Genomic DNA, 12,622 nt, shown 5'->3' on the forward strand with positions numbered 1-12,622 from the left:
AATAATTTTGATCTTAATATATGTTAATATCTCCGGAGGCAGTTCGTTGAAATAGTTTGTCTTTTCAAAAAAACGTGTACACTCAACATATATAAATAATCTCTTTTAAACATATTAAATAATCTAGCATACAGGTCTTAGTCTTACTGATACTAGCTTTCAAATTTTAAACAAGAAAAATAGGTATCTATATTCCAATTCCAAGATAATTGGTCTGTTTGTGAAATCTAACAAGTGAATTTATTGACTTATAAATTGGCAACAACTTATCAACGAGTGTTTTTCAACCCAATTTATAAGTTGAATTTACAACTTATAATCTGATAAGTTCAATATCGGTAACGATATATTTTTTCTCAACTTATTTTTTATCTTTCATTTTTTTTTAGTTTTAAAAATAATTTTAAATATTAATCTAACTTAAAATATAAGAATTAAGATAATTATATTTAAAAATTATTTATTTTAGTCCTTTTATGTAAAAAAAATTCTAAATTATAAGTAAAATTATTCAAACACTTAATATAAGTTATAAGGTGCCCGTTTGGGAAATCTTAAAATAAGTAACTTTTGACTTAAATTGAATAAGTGACCGATAAGTGATAAGTTAATAAATGTTTATAAGTTATATAAGTGTTTGGATAATTTAACTTATAAGTCAGATTTTTTTATTTAAATGAACTAAAATAAATAATTTTTAAATATAATTATCTTAATTTATATAAATTAAAGTTTGATTAACATTTTAAAAGTATATTTTTAAACTAAAATGGATAAAAAAAAATGAAAAATAAAAAATAAGTTGAGAAAAAGTACGTCGTTACTAACATTCAACTTATCAGCTTATAAGTTGTAAATTCAACTTATAAGTTGGGTCGACAAACAATCGTAAATAAGCTATTACGGGCTTATAAGCCAATAAGTTGGCTTATCGGAATTGCCAGACAGTTCTTCGCTGGGACTTTAGCAACTCAGTTAACCAGGACACACTGCTTACATTTCAAATCAATCATAGCATTATAGGAAGTAAAACCAATATACCACCATTGGCAATCTAACGAGACATAACATGAAGATTCGAGGTTATACGTAGCTTTACCATAACACCGAACCCGCCAAGTCATGTCACACCCCAAACGAACTAAGGTGGGTGTAAAATCTTCAGTATCATTCAGTATGCTCCTATCTCAGTCATCTCTGAGTAAAAATGACAATTGGACTTCATTAGCCCAACTATCAGTACATCAATATGAAACCCTCGAGTAGCTGGAGTTCTTACAGGTCTTCAACTTCATATACGCCTATTGATTCCCTCCGGAATATTGTTTTTACCTGATCATTGTGAAAGACTCCTGGCCAAAAGCCAGATGTATCCTCCATTTAGTAATGGACCCTGTTCATTGATCCAAGACAGGAACCGATAATTAGTTACAAGCATAAGTTGATGAACTTCTGTGTTGAATTGTTGATTAGTAATAGAAAAGCAAACAATTTTGTATTCAGTGTACTAAGGTTGCCGTCTAAATGCATTTCATCTATAAAATCAGCAGTACAAACATAACAATCAACTGAACCACAGTGATGAAATCAATTTACACTTCAATTCACATCCAAACTTTACCTCCAAACATACAAGATATGGGGATCAATAAGCAGAGCTGCCGGGATTATCAGAACTCAAAGAACTGTTAACAAGGATTTATAAGTTGGAACATTTTTAGATCTTCAACTTGTATAAAGGCAGATAGTTGTGGCAAATCAAGTTCTGTAAGAGACTACATAGAGGAAACAGAAAACGTCTAAATTAACATTTTAATAACTATGTTCAAACAAGAACGATAAATTTTAGCATGAAACTGATGTTTATAAATCCAATGATAATTAAAATTAAGAACTTGACTGAATCCATGGAGGTGCCAAGTTTTTAAATAATAGGAATATACTTCACTGATTCATTTAAGTCTATCTACCAACACTTTCATAATTTAAATTGCTCAACTCGTGTTAAGGAGAAATATTATTATATTTAAGCAGGGTATCAACATAAATTGCTAACCATTTGAAACATCTACAAAAGAGGGCTGTTACTCTATTAAACATCATGTATAGTAAGAAAAACATAACAATAAAACTTACTAGACAGTGCTTACCATGTCAAACAACTCTAAGATCCAGAACTTGATTTTTGAACCCACACCTGTTTCTGCAGTTTCATAGTATTAAAAACTAATTAGTGAAGAAGAAAAGCACATCAATAAAAATTCGACATGAACAATATGGCGCTGGACCTGTATCTATACAAATTTATTCTTTTAACTTAGACTGGGCAAGCTGAAAAAGAACTCCAAAATATTATGGAAGTCGCCGCAGTAAAATTAACTCCAGCTTACCTCGTGTAAGCCATAACCAGAAGATGCTCCCTTTTTAGAAGGCTTTCCTTCCCCTATGACCATAAAGCCATCAGTAACCCTTCCATTATGCAGAGGACCACGGCGACCGCCATGTTTATAAGAACCTGTTGAGTACACAAAACTACTAGTCACACGCAACCACAAGTCTTAACTAGGACAATGAAAGTTTTTATAATTTTTTTTGAACGGCAGTTTTAATAATATTTGCTGTATCAGATCTACAACATGAAATATAACCATGAAGTATCCGCTGCTAGAGGTACAAGACTAACCATTTTCCACTGATATATGACGCCCGCTGCCAATAATTTTTGGTCCTTCACTCTTTGAACTCAACATGTCTTTCTTTGGATTTCCTTGACCTCCTGGGAAGTAGTTGAGACAATTTAAAACAGTAACTAGCCAAAATTTACAACGGGAAACACCAAACAAGTCATGTTCTTTCTTTCTTTCCCTATGTTTTAGTCTAGATAAAAATTATGAAAGACCTTCCTTCAGAAGACAGGGTATAACTAGTCAACACAAGCTTGTTTCGGTTAAAAGACAGTGTACCTCGTCAAACAAGCTTGTTTCAGTAACTAGGTGAAATTGATAATCGTACCTTCTGCAGGATCTTCCAATGCCTGTGTACGCATTGAACTAGCGGATGACAAAGACTCATTACTTGCATGTGATCCATCTGAACGACGAAGAGCAGTCCAAACACCGCGATCAGGTCTACCCTTATTCCTGGTACGCTTTTCCTGCTTCTCAGTCGTTACAGTGTTAACTCCATTTGTATCATGTAGCCTCAGCACTTTTGGTGGATGAGGTACTCTTTTGTCCTTCTCTTGATATGAGACCTGGTTATGTGTATTGGATTGAAGCATGGAAGTATTTTGACGCAAATCTTTATTGAGAAGTATGCTTTTTATAGTCTTTCCGGTAGCCTCACGTTGGTTATTCTGTTTGAGAGCAGTTACCCCAATTGAATTTTTGACAGGTGACGGCATGGTCTGCTTCAGAGACAAATCAACAGATGCCTGCAGATGTATGCATAGAGCTATAAAGCAAAAAGAAGCATCTTTGTTTGTGGAAGCAAGCAGATAGATAGTTCTAAAGCTCTTCCATTTTGAAATTCCTATTTTATGAGTCATTATTTAAACTACTGTTATTTCTACAAAAATAATTGGTATACACCTATATGTGGCATCCCGCAAGTCAAAATATACCTTGCTCCAATTAAACTTAAAATTCATTAATAAAATATACTTGTTTAACCACCGCTGACGGGTTCTCACTGTTAATTCACCCAAGCTTATCTCATGATGTTTTCCAGTTTTTTTACATAAAAACTTTTTTGATTTTATCCTACCCAAGTCTCCTATTTTTGTATATGACTTCTCAGTACAGACCTTTTTTGATGAGTAAGCTCAGCACTAAATAAGAATCATACACCATCATTCATTGTCAGGTTGCAACGAGGCAAATTATAAACGACAAAGGAGGCTGCAGTACTGCACCACTTACTTTAGAGATTTCTTTTTCTCGCCCCTTCAACAGTAAGATTTTCTTCTTTCCCACTTTAGTTATACTGGGGACACCTAAAACAAATTAAAGATCAAAGTTGCAACAAATAAAAGATATCTTGAATATGGAGCTTATCAACAATAAATGTAATGAAAAAGGATTAATAACAATCCATCTATACGATTAATAACAATCCATCTGAAGATGTACACTATACATCTAAAGACATTAGCGCGACAGAATCGAATGGCTGATGAGGCACCGTACTTCTTTAAAAGATCAATTTCTTCAGGAAGCACCGGTATCCTTGCCCGGTACTATTTAATTTAGTACAACACCTCAATTGTAAATGAATGACTATGTCATGTTGTATAAGTCATTTCTTGTAATAGGAATAGGATATGTACAAATTACATGGACAATCATTCCCTTCCGATGTAAGAGCTTTTGTACGGTGAGTGGGATCACGAAATTTAAATGCTTAAGGTTATTCCAGTATCATGGATATTTATGGCTCTATCACAAGATGTCCTTAATTAAAGTGTGACAAGCTATTTTCAACAAGTTTCTGTTGCTTGGGGTTCGTGAAATACTGAAACCCAGTTGCATGATATTTGATAAAGACAAGGAAAGTCAAAAATGAAAACATGATTTCATCGCTCTATTTTTCTGTTTTAATGCATTTATGCTAGTGCATCAAGGTAGATTACTTTCTGACGGGATACAATTATAAGTACCCCTTTTCAATGTTTGCTTCCCATTTTCACTGTAGCCCATGTCTTTTTACCATATCCTGTCGATCCCATTGACCAAAAAAACAGAAAAAAAAACATTTATATACTTGTATATTTGAATTAAAATCATGTTAGAATTAACTGGACCAAGAGCAAGAAATAATGTAACATCTATTTATTTGAAGCTTCATTTTTACTTTGCACAGCATATGCGTCGGTTGCTTCACATGAAACAATTATCCATCGAGGCCCTTGACACATATTCATTTAGGTAGTGTTCACTTGTAAACAACAGGATTGGGCAGAGAACGGAGAGGTAAACAAAATTATACATGGGAAGGTAGAATGAATAATGAGGTGCAAGTGAAAGGCCTTATGCAGTTTTCAAAGAATGTGGCACAACCGGTAAAAAACAAAATGAGTGTGAGACTGATGACTGATGAGCATTCTCTTCTAAAAGAAGAGGTGGAAATTTATTTCCAACCCATTGGATGTACATAATAACCAAAATTTAATCCACTTCATCCATGAATCTGTTAGGACCTGTCCAGTCCTTATATTTGTATATATATATATATAAAGAAACGAATTCTTTTATTGATAAACACACACACAACTAGGTGGTATTCGAGAGACCACCCACTCTCCACAAACACACATAAGTCAATCTTATTTCTTCCTCCCTCAAACATATAAATGGCTTCCCTATTTATAACCCCAACCTCTACTCACAATCCCTAAATTAAAGCTAAAATATTATTATTCCCACCAAATCCTCCCTTTGAAATCCATAACTGATGCACACACTAATTATTCAGATTTGTAACTGATTTAATAATTATCCTATTTATTATGTTTCCTAACAGAATCTGACATAAGCGTCAATAGAAATAAATAGACAGAAACATAGGTAGCGCATTGTGGAATTACTGTAGAAATATAATTGGATTAAAAGCCTAATAATGAGCCATACCGCTTGCCTCTCCCAAGATTTCAGTTCCAGATGTTGCAACTGTAATAACCTTATCAGAAATTTGTTGGTCATTTCTTTTGGGGACCATGATATATGCTGATTTCTCTTTTCCTCTAGAGCTTTTCATAGTATCCCTTAAAATATACTGCAAAAAGAAAGAGTTAGAAAGTAGAATGCATCACCAATAATTCAATCTCTCATGCACATCTAGACATTTAAATTACCAGATACTGGAAATGCCATATAAAAAGACCTTCAAATTTCATAGAACTTGCTTGCTAATAGGTTGCATGGTCCATCCAGTAACAGACCAGATTACACAGTTTATGGTGAACAGCATGATCTAGGCAATAGCATTTCCAAGAGAAACGCGATCACCGGGTGATATTTAGTTGCAAAATAACCTCAAATAGAAGTAAAACAATCCAAATTGCAACATATATACCTAACACTAAAAAGAAAGAGAGGTGCACCTTGTACTGCACATATATATACTTAATGTCAATCAAGGCCCTCATAAGCTCAGGTGTACAGTTTGCTTCTTGTTATGCCTGTGGGCCAGGGGGCTGAACCTCTATTCAATTGCTAGAACAATTATATTGTCTAAAAGAATCTTATAATCTATAGAGAGTGCTTAATAAGTGCAAGTGTACTACATTAATTCCCCATTGGCAAATGCCATTAAATTACCGAGCCGAGTGCCCACAAAGTTACCGTTCGTAGATTCTTACAGTAAGTAATACATACAACTTTATGGAAAATTTCACATCTAAAAGAAAATGGGATAAAACTGCCACAGACCTTTTTCTTCTCAGAACCCCGTTTTACTGAAACTGAACCAGGAGTTCCAGGCGATATTCCACCAGTCCTTGTTGGCTTCTCATTAGACACGTACCTCTGTCATCACAAACAAAAAGTTGGGCGCACGTCAAATATAAATAAATATTGGCAGAGCAAATTTATGAAAGTTATACAACCAAACAGATAATTAAGAATGCATGATATTACACACAGGTCGATGGAACTCCAAAAATAGAACTCAAACCAATTACACAAATCAACACATTCTGAGATTTGATTATTAAATATGAGTGTACATATCCCAAGTACTCACCACCTGAGTTCAAAATTGTTTCAAACAAAATTGCAGGAGGGTGATTAATTTTTTATGTTTTAAATCATTTTCTCTCACCTATACTAATGATTAATATAGTTCGATTCAGAGTTCCAGTAGGCTCCCCTACTTCAGTGCCTAAGCTAAAACCTTCTCATACAGATAATGATCACATGATTATTAGCAACATAAATCCATAAAGAGCAGATTCTAAATATCAACAACCTCTAAATTCTAACGGACTGTAACTTATATACATAACAATAAAAATAGTATCTTGTACCCGAGATCCACCCTTGGCAGCTCTTTTCTGGCGAACAAATTGCATTAGAGGTGTAACTATTGGAGAATCCTTTGCAGCACCTATGAAAAAATATTGCGTCAATCGTGATCTAGTACAGATCCCAGGTCACAAGTTAATTTCCAAGTTTCTTCTACTGAAAAATAATGCAAATTAAGGTTAATTTTGTTAACTAACCTGCCCGTTCCACCTCTCTTCTCTCTAATTGAATTTCGGCACTAGGAAGATTTTCAATAGGCTTTGCTATAGATTCCAGGAACTCCATATACACTGGATCTACATTTTCATCACAAGAAAATTTATATGAAACGAAGGAGAATTTTGGTGTATGTTGCAAGGAAATTTAATGTTGCATACCTTTGTATATAGTTCCTTCGCGGCCATCCTTTCTTGGCAAACGCTTTGCAACACGCTGTGAAGGAGCATACTCAACTACTGTTTTGAACTGAGTACCTGATAGCAATGACCGTGTAAGGGTGGGAAAGTACAAAAGGAAGAGGGTACCAGACTTAATAGCCACAGTTGAACAAGAAAATCAAGCTTTAACCGCATCTTATCACATCACTGCGGAAGGCGGAAGGGAAGGAGCAGATAATATACAAATGTATACTCGTGTTTTTTTTGGACGTCAGTAAGTTACATTTTGATAAATATGGATAAATATGGCTTTAAGTATACTCCTACTCTCGAATATATGATGCAAATTAAATATTAGAACAGATCTAAAATACAAAAGAAACAGGTAAAAACTATATTTGCTAAATGCTCTAGTTAAGTAGGGGTCCTGCTCTCTTACATGGGAATGAGACTTGGGAAATATTGGAAGAAGTGAGCAATTTAGAATTATAAAGCGGAATTTGTTTTGTGTACTTATAGACACGGTAATTTTCATGAATCAAAATATAAATACAGAAAATAAAGTAAATAGATAGACATTTCGTTTATGGGACCACCATTAAGATGCCTATGCAATCTCTTTCGCAGATTCTTTTTGAACCATTACCTTTTTCATTGACAAAAACATGTCCGCGAAAGAAGTCAGCAAATTCTATAACATCCTCCGGCTTCTGAAAGTCAATATAGGCTCTAGAATAAATCTGATGCTTCGCGCTGCAGATTTAGTCGTACAAAAAGAGTTACGTACAGATATTAAAAAATGACAACCATTAGCCAAATACAAGTCATGCAGGCAAACACTTTGTGAAAATGGCTGAGAAGAAATACAAAATTACGTGTACTGCTTTGGTTATTATTTTTGTAGAGATTATTGAAGTGTGTAAATAAGACGGGACGAATCTTATGTACCGTTTTAGAAAATTCATATTTGTAGAGATTATGTGAAGAGTTTAGATATTGTAGTAAATAAAAACTATAACAAGATAAATTATCGGGAGAAGATACTAGAATCTGATAATTCTGCTGTTCTTTGCTTTTGTCTGGTGTGCACTACATACTCGGAATGATATAACTTCCGACAAAAAGAACTCTGTTGCACGTCACTCCCCCAAAAATTCCTCCACATTTATACAACAAAGTGTCACCGCACATCACTCCTCCAAGAATTCCTACACATTTATACAACAGTGTATACGACAAACTTGGCTAGTTCACCAAATTCACTTTCAAGGCAAATAAGTCAAATAACATATAACAATCTCACAAACTTCAATCACAACTACCAAAAACATTTCATGTGTTCCGCTACTTCCACCACAACCTCACAAAAACCTCACTCAATACCTCACCTAATTTCATAATTTTCTTCAAATTCAAACTTCTAACATCACGGATTAACCACTACTATTCATCTCGTAACCGTATTTATAAAATCATAGAAAACATATTATATACACATAGCAGCGTAACTATCAACATTAAGCACAACACAACATATAAACATATCAATTACACTAATCACACACACACAAAACACACACATACTAACCTGGTGTTGCCAGGGCGAAACGAAATCAACTTATAGCGATTAGCGAACCTAGCGTCTATTTGGTCAACAAGCATAGCCTGAGTAATCGTCGGTGGCAAGTGGCGGAGCACTACTTTTGTGCGATCGGCGACGCCTTTCATAACAACTGACCTTAATTCTCAAAATAAAAAGCCCTAGAAACTTTAAGTAATGAAACAACTTAAAAGTAATATTCCAGCAGCTGAAGAGTTAAAACTGAAATCCTAGGTAAGAATAATATTACGAAATTCCAGTGATAAATTACATTTTCTCGATCGTATTAATGTTTGGTGATTACGTGAGCTACTCCCCAATTTGATTCCAAAATTTTCCATATTTGGTAAACATACAGAGTTTGTACATGTAACCAAAACAAATCGAAAATCTAGAGGGGTTATGTGCACACAATCTTTATGGTTTTTTTTTTTTGCATTTTCTTTTTTTTTCTTCTTAAAAATTATGTAAAAATGGTCTCATGTCTATGTTGCGGGACAAGTCTTGTCAAAACTTGATTGTAAAAATGGTCTCATGTCTATGTTGCGGGACAAGTCTTGCCAAAACTTGATTTTTAATGCAAACTTTAAAATTAAAGTGTATTTATTCTATTCAGTTTTTAAAAATTTAGAGCATCTAAGAATTAAATACATGAATTAAAAAAGGGTACTTTTCGGTGTCGAGAACATTATTCTTGGATGAATCACATTCATCCTAAAACTTTAATATTTATTTCATTTTTATTTTCATTAACCTCATTTTCTATTCTCATTTTAATTTCAATAATCTTTCTTTCGAAAGGCTATATATGGAGTAAAAGATAAAAGGGAGCTCCATTACATATTATTTTTTTATAATAATAAGCGACCAATGGTCGTCGACTATAACCTCTCTAAATTTCCAATCTTATATCTCAAATTTCTTCTTCTTTTAATGAAAGGCTTGAATCCGCCTCTCAAGTTTTGCCAAAATCAAGTGACACAGTTCAAGAAACTGTGATCACCACTCATACACAACAATTAGATTGTGATAGGCTACATGTTGAGTAAGAACTTGATGACACCATAAAAAATATAGGGGTTTCATTAGTTCTTACTGAAGACCCGGTACATGTTACCCTAGCACCTTCATGTGCACCACAGTCTTCACATACTGATAGGTTTGAGGGTAGTATTCTTGAGGGGAGACTAGTCAAATCCTCTCCAATTCAATTGGAGGTTTCTCAAGTAAAAACAACTCCCCTCACAATCTTGGTTGAAATTGCAATATCAATTGAGGTTGTGAGTACAATTGTCAATGATCCGATCATTGATGAGGCAAGTATAGCACATTTAAGTGCTAGTTCCTTGCAAGAGGAACAAGGGTTTGAAGCTATGGTACATGATGGTAACCTAGTCAACTCCTCTCCAATTCAAATGGAGGTTTCCACTAGTGGTGAACAACATATTTTTATAACCACAACTCAAGCTGTGAGTTCAACCGTGACTCCTGTGAGAGGTCCATTTACCACCCCTATACCAAACACCTCAAACACAACATACCAATCTTCTACCTCAAACACCAACCCTCAACCCTCACACCTCATAGCTCAATTGTTGCAAGATGCTCAAGCCTAACCTACAATTATAAATGATCTTTTGGTTGAGCAACTTGCAGGCCTAGCCAATATTACCCAACAACTCCTCACTACAGATATGTCAAACCAAGACTATCAAGCTATTTTACTCTCTTACAAGGAGGATGTTGAAGAACAATAGAAGAAGATTACAAATGAAGCAGATGGTAATGTGGATGAATGGTTTTCCAAGGACTTCACAACAACAATGGAGGAGGCCTTAGCAAAGATAAGAGAAGAAAATATCGCTATTTTGGGAAGTAATGCTAAGATCCTTACTCCCCAAGAAGTCTATGATGTTGTGATAGAAGTGTACAAAGCACAAATGAAGGCTTTTCATCACATTGGAAGAGCTATGGAAAACACTCCGGGAAAGCATCAAGTTGCAGTCAAGAAATTGGTTAATGATAAGATTAATGAACTGATGCCAACATTTCAAGATATCAAGGCCAAGTTCAACAAGTTTTCTGATAGGCTTCAAGCCCTCTCTCTCACTCTAGGGGAAGAAAGTGTGTCTAAGTTGAGAGAATCTTTCAAAGCTTTGCATGAGGTGATCCAGAAACAGATAACTCAAAATAATGACTCAAAGGTCAAACTGGATCAACTATACAAAGGTAGGTTTGAACCTTCATCTTTGGTTATTGAGGAGGTCAAGAATGTTGTGCATAATTCTTTTGGTACTTTGGTCGTCTCCAGTTCACAACTTATGTCTACATCCACAAACCTGCAAATTCAAAACTTACAAGCTCAAATCTCTACTCTCCAATCTTCAAATGAATCTCTTTCAGCTCAAGTCTCTCAACTGGCCTCTTTGGTGCAAAGTCAACAACAAGACATAAAATCCATGGTTGATTCCCACAAACATCCACAGATGTAGAATTCAGTATCTTTGGGGGTAATTATAGGAGTTTTAAACATACCTCTTCCAAAAATCACCACAAATAGTAAGGACTAAACTCCCTCTACCTACAATCTCTACGCCTGCTACCAAGACTAAGAGGGAGATGGAGTCACTACAACTAAAATTATCAAGCCAAGACACAACTTAAATTCAGAATAAGGATGATGTTGGAATGGACAGACTTCTGAAAGCAGCTGAAGGACCTTGTCTTGACAAGGAATTTGATGAACTTCTTAAAGCTCTCATAATCTCTCTCAACAACAATCACTTCTCCTACAAAAAGGCTTTGGACAGAAATATCAATTTTCTAAGGGTGGTAATGGTGATAAATGGCAATTTCAGATAAAAGAGGATTGTTGCAAACATCAATGACTCAGAAGTGAACATGTGTATGCATGTGTCTCTTTATTATCTCCAATCTAGAAGAGCATCTGAGCTGGACATCCTAATCAACAAAATCAATAGGGTGATTTTATAGGACACTTTCTTGCTCAATAAATTCAAGAAAGGTCAAGTAACTGCATTTCCAGAAGTTTACCTTCATCCTAGCAAGAGAGTGGCCTACATTTGTCCATCTACCAAAATGTGTAAACACTTTATGATTCCTAAGCACTGTGTCACGAGAAATCTTAGATTGATCATGACCTTGGAAACTGACTTGAAGACCAAGGAGAACAAGAGCATTGAAGATGAAGAGATGATCATAATTTTGGGTAGATACTTGAGAAATGTTGATGTTATGTTGTCAAGAGCACAAATCAATATAAATGATGACTTGGATGATGATGAGTAGAAGAAAAATGAACAAAAATCTTCTTTCTCAAATCCAAGTCAAACTAGCAAAGCAACTGGCAGCAAGGGTGATGACAAGAAAAAGGAGAAGGAAGAAAAGAAAAGTAAGGATGATAGGAAGAAGAGAAAAAGAGATGGAGAAGGGGTAGCAAAACATCAAGATGTCCAAGGAATTTAAATATCACAAACTCACAAAACTCAGACTCCCAAACCTATCCAAACAGACACTCAAACAATCCAACCTAAAAAACCAAGTACCTATACAAGCCAACTGTAGATTTCATACTCAAAATACCATTCAAAGCTAGCCAAACC

The 12,622-nt window shown here is 34.7% G+C and overlaps 1 protein-coding gene across 1 annotated transcript; it reads right to left on the reverse strand.

Moving 5' to 3' along the window:
• Positions 1 to 813: 813 nt before the first annotated feature.
• LOC141666877 (regulator of nonsense transcripts UPF3-like) lies at positions 814 to 9,382 on the reverse strand. Its single transcript, XM_074473113.1, has 13 exons — positions 8,988 to 9,382; positions 8,046 to 8,152; positions 7,400 to 7,495; positions 7,220 to 7,318; positions 7,025 to 7,104; positions 6,429 to 6,524; positions 5,628 to 5,772; positions 3,921 to 3,994; positions 3,013 to 3,433; positions 2,684 to 2,776; positions 2,391 to 2,515; positions 2,151 to 2,203; positions 814 to 1,393 (listed from the first exon to the last, which is right to left on the reverse strand). The coding sequence occupies exons 1-12, from the start codon at positions 9,125 to 9,127 to the stop codon at positions 2,165 to 2,167; spliced, it is 1,515 nt and encodes a 504-aa protein (XP_074329214.1). The 5' UTR covers positions 9,128 to 9,382; the 3' UTR covers positions 814 to 1,393; positions 2,151 to 2,164.
• Between the last annotated feature and the right edge of the window lie 3,240 nt (positions 9,383 to 12,622).

Source organism: Apium graveolens, chromosome 6 (genome assembly GCF_009905375.1).
Source record: "Apium graveolens cultivar Ventura chromosome 6, ASM990537v1, whole genome shotgun sequence".
In the NCBI taxonomy this organism is placed as follows: Eukaryota; Viridiplantae; Streptophyta; class Magnoliopsida; order Apiales; family Apiaceae; genus Apium; species Apium graveolens.

Excerpts from the sequence above, each read along its gene's own strand:
- LOC141666877 (XM_074473113.1), bottom strand. The coding sequence starts at position 9,127 with ATGAAAGGCGTCGCCGATCGCACAAAAGTAGTGCTCCGCCACTTGCCA. Across the intron at positions 7,105-7,219 it reads AAGAGAGGTGGAACGGGCAG|GTGCTGCAAAGGATTCTCCA; the intron begins GTTAGTTAACAA and ends ATTTTTTCATAG. Across the intron at positions 2,516-2,683 it reads TCATATATCAGTGGAAAATG|GTTCTTATAAACATGGCGGT; the intron begins GTTAGTCTTGTA and ends TGTACTCAACAG.